Source organism: Vespa velutina, chromosome 10, assembly GCF_912470025.1.
Source record: "Vespa velutina chromosome 10, iVesVel2.1, whole genome shotgun sequence".
NCBI classification, from domain to species: domain Eukaryota; kingdom Metazoa; phylum Arthropoda; class Insecta; order Hymenoptera; family Vespidae; genus Vespa; species Vespa velutina.
Genome location: NC_062197.1, coordinates 7,830,622 through 7,847,173, shown reverse-complemented (window position 1 = coordinate 7,847,173; position 16,552 = coordinate 7,830,622). Strand labels below are relative to the sequence as shown.

The 16,552-nt window shown below is 27.8% G+C and overlaps 4 protein-coding genes across 9 annotated transcripts in view; 3 read left to right on the top strand and 1 right to left on the bottom strand.

Annotated features, from left to right (window-relative positions):
* LOC124952651 (POU domain protein 2-like) overlaps window positions 1-3,790 on the top strand; it is a 95,429-nt gene extending 91,639 nt beyond the window's left edge. For all 4 annotated transcript variants that reach the window (XM_047502826.1, XM_047502827.1, XM_047502829.1 and 1 more), the window contains one exon: window positions 31-3,790. In XM_047502826.1, the coding sequence (XP_047358782.1) occupies window positions 31-283 (253 nt within the window). In that variant the 3' untranslated portion in view covers window positions 284-3,790. The remainder of the gene's footprint in view (window positions 1-30) is intronic.
* Window positions 3,791-5,452: 1,662 nt separating this feature from the next.
* On the top strand, window positions 5,453-8,306 carry LOC124952653 (reticulocalbin-2). Of its 2 annotated transcripts, XM_047502830.1 has the most exons (5): window positions 5,453-5,745; window positions 6,004-6,245; window positions 6,435-6,582; window positions 6,647-7,102; window positions 7,219-8,306. In XM_047502830.1, exons 2-5 carry the CDS (start codon window positions 6,023-6,025, stop codon window positions 7,388-7,390), a joined length of 999 nt encoding a protein of 332 aa, XP_047358786.1. In that variant the 5' UTR covers window positions 5,453-5,745; window positions 6,004-6,022; the 3' UTR covers window positions 7,391-8,306. The 2 variants fall into 2 exon arrangements, with proteins under 2 accessions (XP_047358786.1, XP_047358788.1); XM_047502832.1 differs by lacking the exon at window positions 5,453-5,745 and having other exon boundaries at window positions 5,893-6,245; window positions 7,194-7,252.
* Window positions 8,307-9,491: 1,185 nt separating this feature from the next.
* Window positions 9,492-11,494, top strand: LOC124952654 (signal peptidase complex subunit 2). Its single transcript, XM_047502833.1, has 3 exons — window positions 9,492-9,664; window positions 9,861-10,165; window positions 10,223-11,494. Exons 1-3 carry the CDS (start codon window positions 9,644-9,646, stop codon window positions 10,464-10,466), a joined length of 570 nt encoding a protein of 189 aa, XP_047358789.1. The 5' UTR covers window positions 9,492-9,643; the 3' UTR covers window positions 10,467-11,494.
* Window positions 10,518-16,429, bottom strand: LOC124952650 (structural maintenance of chromosomes protein 3). Of its 2 annotated transcripts, XM_047502824.1 has the most exons (19): window positions 16,267-16,429; window positions 15,897-15,972; window positions 15,648-15,826; window positions 15,408-15,566; window positions 15,165-15,324; window positions 14,800-15,085; window positions 14,545-14,719; window positions 14,355-14,468; window positions 14,002-14,252; window positions 13,790-13,933; window positions 13,368-13,679; window positions 12,951-13,262; window positions 12,678-12,879; window positions 12,318-12,608; window positions 11,930-12,192; window positions 11,692-11,857; window positions 11,466-11,604; window positions 11,138-11,375; window positions 10,518-11,046 (listed from the first exon to the last, which is right to left on the bottom strand). In XM_047502824.1, exons 1-19 carry the CDS (start codon window positions 16,279-16,281, stop codon window positions 10,920-10,922), a joined length of 3,609 nt encoding a protein of 1,202 aa, XP_047358780.1. In that variant the 5' UTR covers window positions 16,282-16,429; the 3' UTR covers window positions 10,518-10,919. The 2 variants fall into 2 exon arrangements, with proteins under 2 accessions (XP_047358780.1, XP_047358781.1); XM_047502825.1 differs by lacking the exon at window positions 15,897-15,972 and having other exon boundaries at window positions 10,519-11,046; window positions 16,267-16,399.
* Window positions 16,430-16,552: the final 123 nt, after the last annotated feature.

The window sequence follows — 16,552 nt, the reverse complement described above, 5'->3', positions numbered from 1 at the left end:
AAAAGAAAACATAGGATATTTGTTATACAGGCGACAAAAAGAAAAAAGGATCAATCCTCCAACGGCAGCAATGGGGAGCCCGACAATGGCGTCGCCTGCACCATCAGTTTTTGCCTCTTTGGCGAATTCGATATCCGGTAGTCCCTTAGCTCTGACAACACATTCCTCAGGATTAGCTCATTCTCATTCACATTCCACGTCATTGGGATCGCCCCTTCCCTTGGCCTTAGTGGCATCGGCCGGTGGAAATTACCATCCATTGAGTGGGAAATCTCACGAGTGACAACAACAGACGACCCATCAAGGGGACAGCCTTTACCATCATCATGATCAACAACAGAAACAGCACCAACAACAACGACGTTTGTGCAATTTATCCGATTTCTATCATTAAATTATAAATCATAAAAATAGTATACTATATTTACGTGTTGGAAAGCACATAAAATAGTACCAATAGTATCTTGGGCCAAATGAAACTTGGTGTCGAGATGGTATTAACAAATAATTCAACGAAGTTCTTCAAGGTTTTCAATTAACCTTGGAACATATGATATACAAAAATCAGCAGATCGTAGTTATCTTCGGTACAACATCTCGTCTGATGTATATCTGGTGTTATAAAAGGATGGAACATATTCGAATCAAGATATTTCTTGGGTCATTTTGAAAAAACCTAATGAAAATCTTGATAAACATAAACGACCGACAAAAAGTATACGAAGACACATTGTTACGTCTGGACAGCCACGCTGAAAAACTAAAACGGGGGAAGCAACGATATTCACTAAACATATAGGAAGAAGCTTTCTACTTTTCCTATCGAAGAATCGGAGCTGATCAAAACATTTTCACTATTTTTGTTTAAAAATATCCATTGAATTTCTACAACAAATATCTCTCTTACGGATAAGAGAATGCAAAAAAACCTTACAAATAGATAAGGAAGAATGTAAATAGACTTAAACATTATCATTGCTTAATACTGTCTATATCATTAATTCAAATTTACAAATATCAAATTTTCTACAAAATTTTGAACGTAAGTTTTCGTATTCTTAATATTCAAAGGTTTGTGTTCAATGTTTCATATTCGTTTATACGTTACAACGAAATACCTCCCTCCACCTTCCCCGAGAGTTCATTATTGGAAAGTGTCATACAAAGATAAAAAACTCTTTTACTTTTAATAGGAATTGCAATTGTCACAGTTACCGTTTAAAAGAGATAAACAAATACATTTTCAATTTAAATTTATCGTTCATGATTCGAAAATACATATTTCTTGCCATTTAAAACACACTTTGATAAGTACATCGAGTATTTCAATAATATATTACACGGCTACTTAAAAAATGTTTTATCCTTTTAACGGTACGATAAAAGAAATCAATTAGTATCAAGAAATTTGTCGGTATAGGTAATATATCAAATTTTAATATTATTTTCTTTTTAAAATTTTCACTGGATTTATCGATACGGAAGAAAATAGTCGACGATGCCTCTTTATAAACGTCGACTATTTCCTTTCCAGATTCCTCTTTCTCGTTTTTATTTTTTTTAAGATTTCTTTCTTTTTTTTTTAGACGATATCATTCGAAACATGTATAAATCATCGTACACGAATTTGAAAAAAATACAAGCATAAGTAATCAATAATTATTTAGCGAAATAATAATACTTTTCTTAACTGTAATAACGAGCTTTTGAACGACGGCTAATCATGTAATTAATTTATGAAAAAGAAAAGGTATTATAAATTATATAAGAATATAATTAGACGCGTGGCTAAGTTAGATAGAAAAAGGAGAATCTTGTGATCATCGATATTCGTTCGAAACTATTTATTTAAAGGATTCATTTTACTCACTTTAGGATATCGCGCTTCCGTGAAGAAATAGAAACATCCAGCGGGGTCCGATAATACCTGTTTGTAAATATAAAGTGCGTAACGTGTCTATCGAAAGCTCGTACATATCCGTGACCCATGTTAGTACATATATACTGTATGGGAGCCAAGGCCCGTGCTCACACTGGCAAGAATGCGAGCAGACTCGTTCCAATAAAGTAAAAGTTTAAAGGTTAAATGGGTGATAGAAAGATCACTTATAACTATCGATCTCCGTATAACGAAAAAGTCATGATTCATACCAAAGGAATACTGTGAAGTACAATAAATAACTAAATATAGCATAATATGTACGATAAAAGAAATCTTTTTTAATAATATTCTCGATTCTAAATGAAGGAGATCAGGATAAGTCATTCGCATTCTTGTCAACAATTTTTTTTCGACGGACACGTATAGCGATAATTTTGTAGATATACGTCCCGAGATAATACGTAATGTATATATTGTGTAAAAATTATAAATAACTATACACACTCACAGATATAGACAGACAGAGACAAACAGAGACAGACAAATACCACACATATACGCACGCACCAAAAATATATACATAAACGTATGATTGAAATTTCGAGAACGAACAGTTGATATGAGACGAAAATAAAAGCTTATACTGAACTATAGGAATTCGCTGTGAAACGATCGTTAACAAATGGAAAAAGTATCAGTAATTATTAACTTTAAGAGCGATGTGCGTGTACGAACATTGATAGAAAAACGTGTTGATTAATGCAAAGGTATACATAACGACTATATCGTTACGGTGATATAAATACCGACATATGTATGTATGCATATATACTTACATATAAATGTATAAATAAAAATATTGTATATAGTAGAAATACGATAAAGATCCGACACGGTCGAAAAATAAGGAGAATCATTAGTTGTAATAGCGTTATTATTATTATTATTATTATTATTATTATTATTATTATTATTATTATTATTATTATTATTATTATTATTATTATTATAATTTTTAATTTTATTATTATGATTATTATTATTGCTATTTTTATTATAATTATTATTATGATTACTTTTATTTTAACTAATATTATCAGAATAGCACCGTGGTCACGATCACTGCCGCTACTATTTGTATCCTATGTCGTGCGAAACATTGTGAGATTCTTTCGTATAAAAAGGCATATAAAGTTAAACAGGTATCGCGTGCGAATATGTAAGATCTTCGTAAACAGGATGTAATATAGGTGTACATGTGCACGTCTTTATCGTACCTATATACAAAGACACAATTGCCATTCAACCCTGTTGATTATACTTGATATTCGAACTTTATTTGGAATTTTCGCATCTCCCAGAATCGTGGACCAAGTTGTAGTAAAAATATATGAACAAAAAGGAAAGAAAAGACAAGAAAAATGAAAAGACGTTGTGGTTGTGGAAAAAAGAAAACAAAATAAATAACGTAAAAGAGTTCCTAGAATCGCGCGCGTACTCAATATTATCGTGCACGCGAATGCGCGGGCGATAATTAAACAAGAAAGGAATTGTAAACTTGAAAAATGTAATTGAGAAAAAAGAGAAAAATAACCGTATAATTATAGTTTGAAAAAATAGAACACAAGGTTCGAGAAACTTTTAGACAGATAGAAAACGCGTGTTAAAGAAAAGAAAAGAAGAGAAAAAGGGCAAGGGATTTTCAATGATTTTGTTCGAACAAAGTCTCTTTATAGATAAGAAAATTTGAAAATATTTAAAGCATTTCCCTTTGCCCACCTTTCTGAAACTCCTAACCCTTTAAATCATATTCAGTCTAATAATTTCTCTTTCGAAAAGGCAGCGCATTTCGTGAACGATAGATATATTATTATAAACGATTAGCTATCAGTTTATTATTATTATTATTATTATTATTTTTATTATTATTATTATTATTATTATTATTATTATTATTATTATTATTATATTATTATTATTATTATTATTATTATTATTATTATTATTATTATTATTATTATTATTATTTCATTATATTTTAACTTTTATTATTTGAAAATAAAAAGATAGAGAAATTTCAGTTACCTTCGCTTTTTCGTTTCTATTTGTTGTTTCACCAACATCCTCCATCCTCTTGTTATATATGCGAACATTTTGTATCTTGAGAGATCCAGGTTTCGCTCGTACCGTCCTATCGAGTTCTTATTTTTCATTATTTATGTTTTTTTTGTAAATAAGATCATAATTTAATAATAAATAAGAATTGTTCGGATACTCTCGATCATTTATTCGCGTCACGCGTTTAATACGAATTTCGATTCGTGTCAGTATAATAAAATAAAATTAAAATTAAATTAAATTAAAATAAAATAAAATAAAAATAATGCGTTGGTGTAACTATTAACTGCATTAGTTATTAGAAGAAAAAATAAGTAAGTCTTCTGGAAGGAGATCGTAGAGTCATTATGAATTTACTTAATAACGTTTTATGTGTAATTCCTGTTACGAGGGAGGTACGTACGTTTGAACCTAATAATCGTAAATCTTATCGAGGTTAATGGTACGTACATTCACTCGTTCGGATCTTAGGGTATTATAACTATAATGATAGGGAAGAAAGAGAAATGAAAAAATAAAAAAGCACGGTATGACAGTTCTTAAAAAGTCATTGACAAATACGAATTCTTATTCGGGAGAAAACAAAAGTATGTTTAACTATTTTGTACTAAGGGATTATGGCGACTTCGCGAACGTTTGTTTTTAAAGTTCGGTAATCTACATAAATAATAATAATAATAATACGGTCGAATAATGTAAAACGTGAAATAAATGAAACGTTGCACGTCCCCAAACGAGATTCGCCTCTAATCTTTTCCTCAGCGAATTTAAGGGACACTTCGAGCGTAATCCGAAGTGTGCGACTCGGTGATGTATAAATAAAATCATATCAATCGTAAATAGTTCGTGTTATCTAGATATATTATTATTATTATTATTATTATTATTATTATTATTATTCATCTTCTTCTTCTTCTTCTTCTTCTTCTTCTTCTTCTTATTATTATTATTATTATTATTATTATTATTATTATTATTATTATTATTATTATTATTATAATTATGATTATTATTATGATGAAGATGATAGTTATTATTATTATTATTATTATTATTATTATTATTACTATTATTATTGTTGTTATTATTATTATTATTATTATTATTATTATTATTATTATTATTATTATTATTATTATTATTATTATCATTATCATTATTATTATTACCATTATTATTCTAATAATTTATCAACGTATCAATTAGTAAAAATATATTGTAATTGTATAATAAACTACATCATAGATAATCTTTGTTTGACTCCACCATATAAATAGAAAAAGTTTATATAAGATAATATTGAATCTTTCCAACAGAATTTTTTAGCAGAAATGTTTCAAATAGATCTTACCTTCCCCCCATTCTAGCTGCGAAGAAGCAACGAAGGTGAAAATAGATTCGACGTAAAATACTACGTGCCTATTTTCGAATATGCCTCTTGTACGTGTAGAAACGTGAGTGTTCATTCGTGACGCGGCTTAAGAAACTTTCTTTCTACGTACGTTTCTTTTGAATAGCTTGCATATTATGGCATACATAGCAAAGTAATATGATTTTCTCGATGTTACGAAATTTCTTCAACGATATCTTCGATTTTTTGATATGATTCAATTATACATTACAAAACATTATTTTAAAAGAGAGTAATAGGATATATATTTAATATTAAAAAAATATATTTAAACGAGAGTAATAGGAACTTTTAATAAGTGTTAAAATTAACGAATTACTTCTCTATTAAAAAGGTATGTTATTAAAATATTTACGTTAATTGAATAATTAAAGTAATATTAATAAAACGAAATTAGCAAGTAAATTGAAAAAAGATCTAATGGACAAATTTCGAGTTCGAACAACAAACAACAGTCTCGATAAGAGTTTTATATCGATGTACAGTTATCGATACAATGCATCATGGCAGACAGCTTTAAAACATTACAACTGTCAAATACTCACTAAAGTGAGGTTATAAATTCTTTGTACCTTCAATACTCATTTTTCAGTTATCGAACAAAAGACACAATGCACATACAAAACATGCGTGGATGTATTCTATTTCTTATAATCTTCAGTATATCTGAATCCATCTCGAATAGTAATGCGGCGTCCGCACATATTCATACTCATCAACACAATAGAGGTGAAGGCAATGAAAGAACACAAGACGGTGCGTTCAGTCCACGGGGTATGGACCACTACGTAGGTGATGAACATCATCAGGAGTTTGATCACGAGGCAATTCTTGGTATTATTTTAAATTTACTATTTTCTATTTCTCAATATTACTTTATATATATATACATATATACTTTATATATGTATATATATATATATATATATATATATATATATATACAAAGTAATAAATATATATATAAAATACATATATATATATATTTTATTTAAATTCAATCATTTAATTTTGTTCTGATAGGAAGCGTTAAAGATGCAGAAGAATTTGATAAACTTCCAGTAGAAGAATCAAGGCGTCGATTAGGCATATTATTAACCAAAATGGATTTAAATAATGATAATTTCATTGAAAGAAACGAATTGAAAGCTTGGATTTTACGTTCATTCAGGTATGAGCTTGATGTGATAACATTGATGTATGTATTTTTAAATTACTTATAATCTTCTTGACAGTATGCTCTCTACCGAAGAATCACAAGACCGCTTGGAAGATGCAGATAGTGATGAGGATGGTAAAGTCAGTTGGGATGAAATTTTACAAGATATTTATGGATCAGATCCACAAGACCTTGCTCTTGATGATCAACTCATACATTATGATAAAGAAACATTTGATGCAGCAGATTTAAATAAAGATGGTTATTTAGATTCAGAAGAATTTAAGGCATATACTCATCCAGAAGAAGTACCTAGAATGTTTCCACTATTATTAAAACAAGTTCTTGACGAAAAAGATATTGATAAAGATGGTTGTATCAGTTTTCAAGAATATATTGGAGAAAGAGCAAAATCTGAGGATAAAGAGTGGTTGTTGATTAAAAAAGACAAATTTGATCATGAATATGACAAAAATGGAAATGGTAAACTTGAATCTGATGAGATTTTATCATGGCGTGTACCAAGTAACGAGTAAGTAAATATATATTTTAATAAACATATAATGAGAAATTGATATTAATGGAAATATAATGAAAAATGATATTGGTGGTAAAATTTAAAGACTATCAATATTATACATATTTCAGAGAAATAGCAAACGACGAAGTTGATCACTTATTTGCAGCATCTGATGATGATCATGATAATAGATTGTCATTCGAAGAGATTTTAGATCATCATGATACATTTGTAGGTAGTGAAGCAACTGATTATGGAGACCAGTTACAAGACATTGAACGCTTTACTGATGAACTCTGAAAAGTTTATTTTAAATGACATTTAGAATATTTTTATTTTTTCCAAATAGAAATTACAAACTCATAATATTTAATACCACTGTTTCGAACTTTGTTGGTATCGCCATTTATACTATATTCGAAATGCATAATAGATTAGTGGAAAATATGAAACTTAAATTTTTAAATATCTGCACAAATACTTTTTTAATATTTGTATGCTTTCAAAAAAATAGTGCTGCGTAAATCACCGTCTTCCACTATCTACAATTTTAGTGCCATAATACTGGATAAGAAGTCATTTTTTTCATTGTAGTTATCGTCTTAGTAAAAGTTACCATATAAATATCACACATTATTATTAATATAATTATTTACTGTATATCATATATATAAGCATATGTTTATATCGAAATCATTCTATATTTATGTTCCTATATTTTCCAAATACAATCATTATAAATTTCAATTACATATTTACGAATTATAAACAAAATTTATACCTTACTTGAGTTATGGTATAATGTATGAATATTATCGCTATGTAAATTCTATACTGGTAATGTAGTGTACTTCTCTTGTCACCTAACGCTCTAAAATATTAAATTGATTTATACAGAAATATAAATCAAAAAATAAGAAACTAATTTTGTACATTTTTAAACATTTCCCGCGTAAAATTGTTGATAAAGAATAGATATAATTCAAAAAATTTACAAAATTGAACAAACAAAAATACGATAACCTAACTTCTATATAAATGTTTGATAACGAAAATCTAAAACTTTACTTTTAATTTAATCTATCTATAATTGAACTAAACAATACACCATATTCGAAATTTAATAACTGAATAATACGCTATTCAATATCAAGATTCCATTATTTACGCAATAAATATAAAATACAAAGAAAAAAATAAATTAAAAATAAAAATATTCATGAAAATAATATAAAAATTTTAATTATATTCTCATCCTTGTACCAATATCAAATTATTTATATAATTATTAAATACATCAGTTATTTCCATTTGTATTATAACCAACATTCTATTACTTACAATATGTCCTTTACGAGACGAATAGAAGGAAAGTACCAATCATATGCGAATATTATCCCTTTTTGCTCAAATCGTGTAATGTATGTTAACCTTTAAGACTTTTCATCACTTCTGTTTGTATAATCGTTTATATCCTCGTTTAAACGAGGAAATGCCTTTTTAGAATTTCTGAATAAGTTTTATTTTCTATGAAAAAGATCATGTAAAAAAATACTGTTCTTTTGAGAGTAATTTATAAATGAAAATAAAAATTTTTCAAAAATTCGAAAAAGCTATCTCCTCATTTATACCTTCATCTTTAAAATGATACTTTATTCATCAAAATTAATTAAGAATTACACCTGGATTCACTGTGGGAGTAAACGCTATTTTCAATATTTTTTGTAAAAAATACATTTCTTATAGGGCGCCCTCTGAAATCTGCGATAAAAGTGATGATGGTGATTTTTAGTAACAAAAAAAAGAAAGGATATTCTACTAATATTAATAATTAAATAATAATAATTTATAATAATTAAAACCATATAATTGTCTTAAAATATGCATTTAAAATATATACTTTTTATAAAACGTCCAATTTAAGAAATAAAACGTAAATTTATTTTATATGTAAGTATAGATTTCATGTTAAAACATCAAATGAAGTCTTTTACTTTTATGATAAAATCAAATAATTGTTTTATTAAATGTGAAAAATATCATGCCTACCCTTGCAAAAAGAACAATATTCAAGTTAAAAGATATGTTACATATTATGCAATAAAATGGACCATCCAAAACGTGGCATAGCAGTTATATTTAATCACGAAATTTTTTCTATAGATCACCTAGAATAAAGTATAACAAATAAAGATTGTAAAAATCTCAAAGATACACTCGAATCACTTGAATTCACAGTTCAAGTTTATAACAATTATACTACTGAACAATTAAAAAATGCTTTGTAAAAAGGTAAATTTCTTTTTGGTTTTTTTTTAATTCGCATTTTGTAGTTCATATTTTATCCATATCTGTCGCTGAAGTCATATATACTACAAGTGAAAGATAGTAGCATCTATTTCAAAAATTGACGTGTACACATCGAAGCGCTATCTATAACATACTGTAACCATATTTCTTAACCTATAACCATTACCGCCTTGCAAACATAAGACGGTTCGATCATTTTGCAAGATATTCTTAAATGCAAACGTTCTCTTACTATTAATTAAAATGGGTGGTGTTGAAAATACTGTAAGTTATCTTGAAATATTAAAGTACTGTATTTTAATAAGAATTGTAGGTAATATCACAAGAATTATTTTTTCTACTAATTCCGTATGCTTAACGAGACTTCTTAGATTTAGTTAATGAATTCAAAACGTATATTATTACGTATATAATACTTAACAATTATATATCTTAGATTTATTGGACGAATACTTTTTAGGGAATCAAAATCAATAAATGGGATGGATCTGCTGTAAAGAATGCATTAGATGATGCAGTAAAGGATGTTCTTACAAAAAAATATAATTACATAGAAAACTTTGCTCTTCTTGATGGAAGACTGGCACTCTGTGGAATCGCAGTGATAATAGCTATAATCGCATTGCTTTTTGACTACTTATATCCATTCCCAGCATCTAAACCTGTTTTGATAGTTTGCGTATCATTATATTTTGTTTTGATGGGACTTTTAACTCTTTATACGACTTATAAAGAAAAAGGAATATTTGTTGTTGCTATTCAAAGGTAAATTTCAAAATATTAAGATCTCTGTACAATTTATTTAATTATTTTACGTTACAGGGATCCTGCGGGTTTCAATCCTGATCTCATATGGGAAGCAAGTTCATATATGAAAAAGTATGACGATAAATATAGTCTCGTATTGTCTGTTAGAAGTCCTTCCTCAGGGATTACTAATGAAACTACAGTAACAAAATCCGTTGCAAATTTCATTGATGTGAATGGTGTAGTAATACCAGAATTAATAGAAGCTGTTGTAACAGACATGCATGATAGTATAACACGTCAGCGCAAAGAAAAGTAGATTATGATTATATAAAAGTATATGATTTTTATTTTAAACATACACTTCAAACAATTTATATCATTAATTTCATTTATATATGTGCGATACATTAGAAAAAAATAAAAATATTTGTTAAAACTTTGTGTTTATAAAAAGTAAAATATAAACACAACAGATAATTCTTTAAGACATTTTTGCAAATGTTATGATTCTTAATACAACAATTTCTAGAAATTATATTACATTATATTTGTTCAATATGATATTATATTTTCTGTAAACATGTCGAAAATATTTAAATTTATACAATGAAACAGTGTATCAAGAATTATTATTGAAAGTTTCGATTTATGGTTAAAGTTTCATACTTTAGTTCGAAAAAATTGTATAGAAATGACAATTCTTTTTGAATTATTCAAAGTATGCTTGCAATTACATGCTTACATATAAATAAAATAAGATCATGTTATCTTAACCGTGCGTTGTATCATCTTCAACAAAGTCTGCTGCTTCTTCTCGTGATACACATTCAACATGCGATACTTTATTTCTAAATTTTACTCCATAAAATTTATTCGCATGTTGCAATAATTCTGGCCTGTAATATGATTACATATATACAAAATTTCTTTTATACTAAATATACAAATCTTTTTAATTTTATATTATATATATATACATGATGCTACCTGAAAGTTGTTGTAATAAATTGTGCATCCGAACTAAGTTCATGAATCATATCAGCAACTGCTTTTCTATGTTGTGCATCTAAAGCTTGATCTATTTCATCAAATAAATAAAATGGTGCAGGATCACACTTTTGAATGGCAAAAATTAAAGCTAATGCTACTAGCGATTTCTGACCACCAGATAATTGATTCATTTCTCGCATTTCAGCTCTATGACCAGTAAAAGAGACTCGTATTCCTATAAAATAATAATAATAGTAATAATAATTTTCATGGATCTTATTCATTTTGGATTTACTTTAAGAATAAATTGTTAATGTCATCTTACCAACACCAATAAAACGATCAGAATCTGCAGCTTCTGTTGTACCGTCATCTCCTTCATCACCATCTGCAGTTTTCATAACTAACTGAGCGTGACCTGATGGTACAAGTTTTTTAAATACTTCACTGAAATATTTACTTACCTAAACAAGACAAAATACTTACATGTATATAATTTAATTACATTATAAAAAATTTTTTATTCTTAGGAAAACTGTTATATACTATACTTGTTTAAAAGTAAATTGAATAGCTTCGCATTTGCGTTGTTCCAGAACTGACATCAACTCTTTAATTTTTTCATCGCCACGATCTAGTTCTTCCTTTCGTTTCACTAATTTTTCTTTTTGATCGCTAAATGACATGAATTGATCTAAGGCCTTTTTGTTGACATGACTGCAAAAAACTCTCATAAATCATAAGTTAAATATCTTAATTGCTTTTAAATCCTACGATATAAAGCCATACCTATATTTCTTTAAATGATTATTTGCTTTCTCCATTTCTCTGAATAATTGTTTTGTGGACATAACACTAAATTTAGTATATGCCTCATGACTAGGTAATGCACCTAATTCTGTAATCTTTTGTGTACACTCCACTATTTTCTGTTGTAAAATATTTAATTTACTTGCCAATTTTTCTAAATCTTTAGCATCAGCTTCTATTTTTTCCTGTGCCTCTTTTTCTTTTACTTTCCATTTTTCAACTTCAGCAGATTCTGCTTTTTGCTAAAAATATATCATATTGTTATTTACATTTTATACTTGAATTAAATAAAAAGATAAATAAATGAAAATTGTCATTTTTAGATTATTCTATTGGAAATAGTATTTGTATTTAAATACATATTTACCTTTTTCATGGCATTAGTTACTTTCTCATTTTGAGCTTTAAAATCTGCATTAACTTTTACTAGCCTTTTCTCAATATCTGCTAGTTGAGCTTTCGATGAGTCAAGCTGACGTTGTCGATCTTCTACGGATATTTCTTGCAATGCTTGAACTAATTCATCCTTTCTTCTAACTAAATTATTTGTTAGAAGATTTTCTAATTTATTTTTCTCTGCTTCTAATCTCATTCTTTTTGCAAATGCTTCTTTATTTTCTTTCGTTAGTCGTCTTATATCATCATTTAAGGTATCGACCTATATAAATGAAATCGAAATATAAACAAGTCGATTGTTTAATATTTATTTTATATTAATAATCTATACCTGATGTTGATCGGCCACGGATAATTGTGCCATTAATTCTTGATGTAATTCACTCTCTAAACCCTCTTTAGTTGCTCTCATTGCTTCCAAATTTGAAGTACATTGTGCAAGACTTTTCTCTTTAGGTGTTCTATATCTCTCGATGGCACTCAATTCCTCTTTCATTATACGTATTTCTGCCTTCATTTTATCATATATGTCTCTAAAATAATAATTCATTTTTTTAATAACACGAATGAACTTTGCATTGATTAAAATCATTTAACAACTAACTTGGCTTTACTATTTTTCGTCTCTGTACGTTGCATTTCGCTAACGTAAGAACTAATATTTTGATCAGCCTTTCTTATTTCTTCTTTAAGAGTTGATAATTGACTTTCAAGAGTAGAGATCTGTGCCATTAATTCTGATCGAGTTTTTTGTATTTCAAGTCGTGATCTTAAAGTATTAAAATATCCACCAGTTAAAGAGCCTTTTGATGATACTTGATCACCTTCGAGTGTTACGCAATCCAAGCCAGATGTTCGAGCGAGATTTGTTGCTGCTTCTAAATTACGACAAATTAATGTTTTTCCAAAAATGTACCTGCATTAATAAAAAAGAAAAAAAAAAAAGAAAAATTAAGATTAAGTTATATAAAATATTTGTTGAATTTTACAGAAAAATTATAAAAAATTCCTGTGCCATTACCTCAATGCCTTATCATATTTAGGATCATAATTTAAACGAGATATCATTGGTATAGCATCCGAAGTATTAGGATAATCTATATTCTTAGTATGAAGACGGTTTAAAGGCATAAATGTAACTTCTCCTGGAAGACGTTGATTATTCATTTCTTTTAGAATTTTAGTGCCAAACTTATCTGTTTCCACGATGTGATGAAACAATCGATTTCCAGCTGTTACCTCTACAGCCATATAAACACTTTTGTCGCAATTAAAGTTTTCTATCACTGGCCCATAGTAACTACTTACCTCATGGGCCATATCGTTACGTCCACTGTAAGATATACATATTGTTAAAATTAATATACTTTTTATATTTTCAGATTATCAAACATAGATAATTAATATAATAAAAAAAAAATATATAACAAAGTAACAACTTACCGGAACGTGTCAAGTACTTTTCGTACACTATCTCTACCATTAAGAATAGGTTTTCCAGCCATAGAACGTAAACTTTGATCTGCTTTTGCTAAATCTTCTTTCAATCCTGACAAATTCAGTTGCAATACACTTTCTTGACGATACCTGTAACATTACAGATTCATATTATTCGTTCATATTAGTAGATAAAACTAATGGTAGAATGCACAAACTGTTCTTTTCTTGTTGCTTGACATTGATCTTTGGCTTTTGTTAATTCATAATATTGTTTATTATGATCATCTATTGATGCACGTTGTCTGTCCATTTCACGTGTATGTTCTTCTATTTTCTTTTCTAAAGCAATTTGTTTTTCTGCATCTTTTTTTAAATCCTCACTAATCTTTTTCTGATGTTCTTCTTTATCTTTTATTTGTTTGGCCAATTGCTTAAGCTCATTTTGTATCCATTTATCTCTTTCATCCTATAACAAATAATATATAACAAATAGTACAATAAATTATTTATAAATTAATTCATACAAATCTATATATCTGGAATTTTGTCAATTGACAGTTTTTATTACCCTACTAGTAAATTGATTACCACGCCCTTGTTTAGCATAAAGTTCCTTTCTCTTTTGTTCCTTAAGTTGTAATTCTCTTGTACATTCTTCTTCAACGCGTTTCATTTCTTCATACTGTAAAAATGAATATAGTCATATAATAATCATAAAAAAGTAATTACATTTATATCATAAGTAATTATTTAATTACTTCTGGCTTAATTGCTTCTAATTCTGCTTCACGAGCTGCTATGTTTACTTTCAGTTTTTCTAATTCCTGTTGTGCCCTTTTTCTACTATCATTATCACCTTTAACTTCTTCTAATAAATCATTAATAGTTAACGTCAATTTTGTTTTTTCTTTTAATAATTGTTGTTGTTCAGCGCTATATAATCATAATGATAATTAATAAAAAAAACATCTTAAACATACATAAATATGGAAATAGATTGCATCAGAATTTACCTTAAAGTATCTCTTTCTTCTTTTGCTGTTTGTACTTCCTTTTTAGCTTCTTTGAGACGTTTAGTTGCTGCTCGTACCATTTCTTGTGCAGTTTTTGCTTCAGCACCTAATCTTGCCTGTTCAGCACCACTATTTGCACGAGATGCTTCGAGTTCTTCAAGTTTTCTTTTATTCTCCTTAAGTTCACGTTCATGAATCGTATATTCTAAACAACGCCGCTGTTTATCCCAACGCTGATACTCCTTTAATTCCTCTTTTTCTTCTTCTAAAGTCTTTAATCGTTCCTCTAAAGTGCAATAAAGTAAATATACATATAAGTTTACATGAAGTTTTATAACTTTATTATTTAAATACAAATATATTACCTATGGTACGCAAAAAATCTTCTATTTTTTCAAGCTTCCCTTCTGTTTCTTTCAATATAGATTTGGATTCTTCTCTTCTATCATCATATACTCTTGTACCAGCAACTTCCCTTAATAGCTTTAATCTCTGTGAGTCTGGAGCTGTCGCCATTTGATTTATCTATGTACAAATATATATTAATTTTAAAGATGTTTTTTAAATAAACAGTTTGTAATACAAATTTATATAATAATGAAACAAACCTTTCCTTGCTTTACAATGTAATACGGATTTGATCTTGAAAAGCCTGCCGACTCTAATAGATTCATTACATCATTCCTTGTAACAATCTTTTTGTTAAGAAAATACTGATCCTTCTTTGATCCAATCACTCTTCTTAAATAAACTTCATCTTTATCAATCTGTTGTAAAAATAAGTCATCGTATGTAAAAAAAATTTACATTTTAATAGCTATTATACAAGATAATTTGATAACTTATACCGGTAATCTTCCATCAGAGTTATCAAATATAATTTCCACATGAGCAGAAATTACACGAGGTCCAGTACCTTCATGCAATAGAGCTTGTCTTTGTTCAGGTCTGAGATGAGAAAATTCATCGCTCAAAACAAACTGAATTGCATAGAAAAAGTTACTCTTTCCAGATCCATTTCTTCCAACTTAAAAAGAATTATATATAAAGTAAATAATCTTGAATAAATTATTTTCATAAACATCAAAAATACATACCAACTACATTATGTCTAGGATCAAAAGGTTCGACCACTGTTTGTTCACGATATGATTTAAATCCTTGTATAATTACCTAAGACCAAAAAATATTTAATTAAATAGAAATAAAATATAATGTTTCATATAAATCTTGATATTTTCAGCAAGACAAGTATTTATTTAAAACAACTATAAAGATATCATAAAAGCAATATAAAAAAGAGCATTTTTGCCATTCATTTATTTAACATTTATATTTGTATGATATAATAATCTATAGCGAGATAGAATTAAAAAATAATTCATTAAGAAAGATAGCATCTAGCCAAAAAAAATATGATATACAAATATTATTAAACAATAATAAAGATAAATGTTCTTCTTATACCTGTTTGATATACATTATGTATTTAAGAACTACAAAAACATTTTTAGTTTAATACAAAAATGAAAATAATCAAATATAATTCAATCACTGGATAAAACAAAAACATTCGCTCATTTGTTAGCAGAGTCAATAATCGCTCCTAATCGTCACTTGTAAGATAACCTTCAATATACTAAGTCTAAAATTTCCTAGATTTGAGCGGGAGCACAAACGAAAGTATTACTTGACAGTTAACCAATATTGAAAAAAAAAGTCACTATAACATTCTTTTGTTGATTTGAATTCA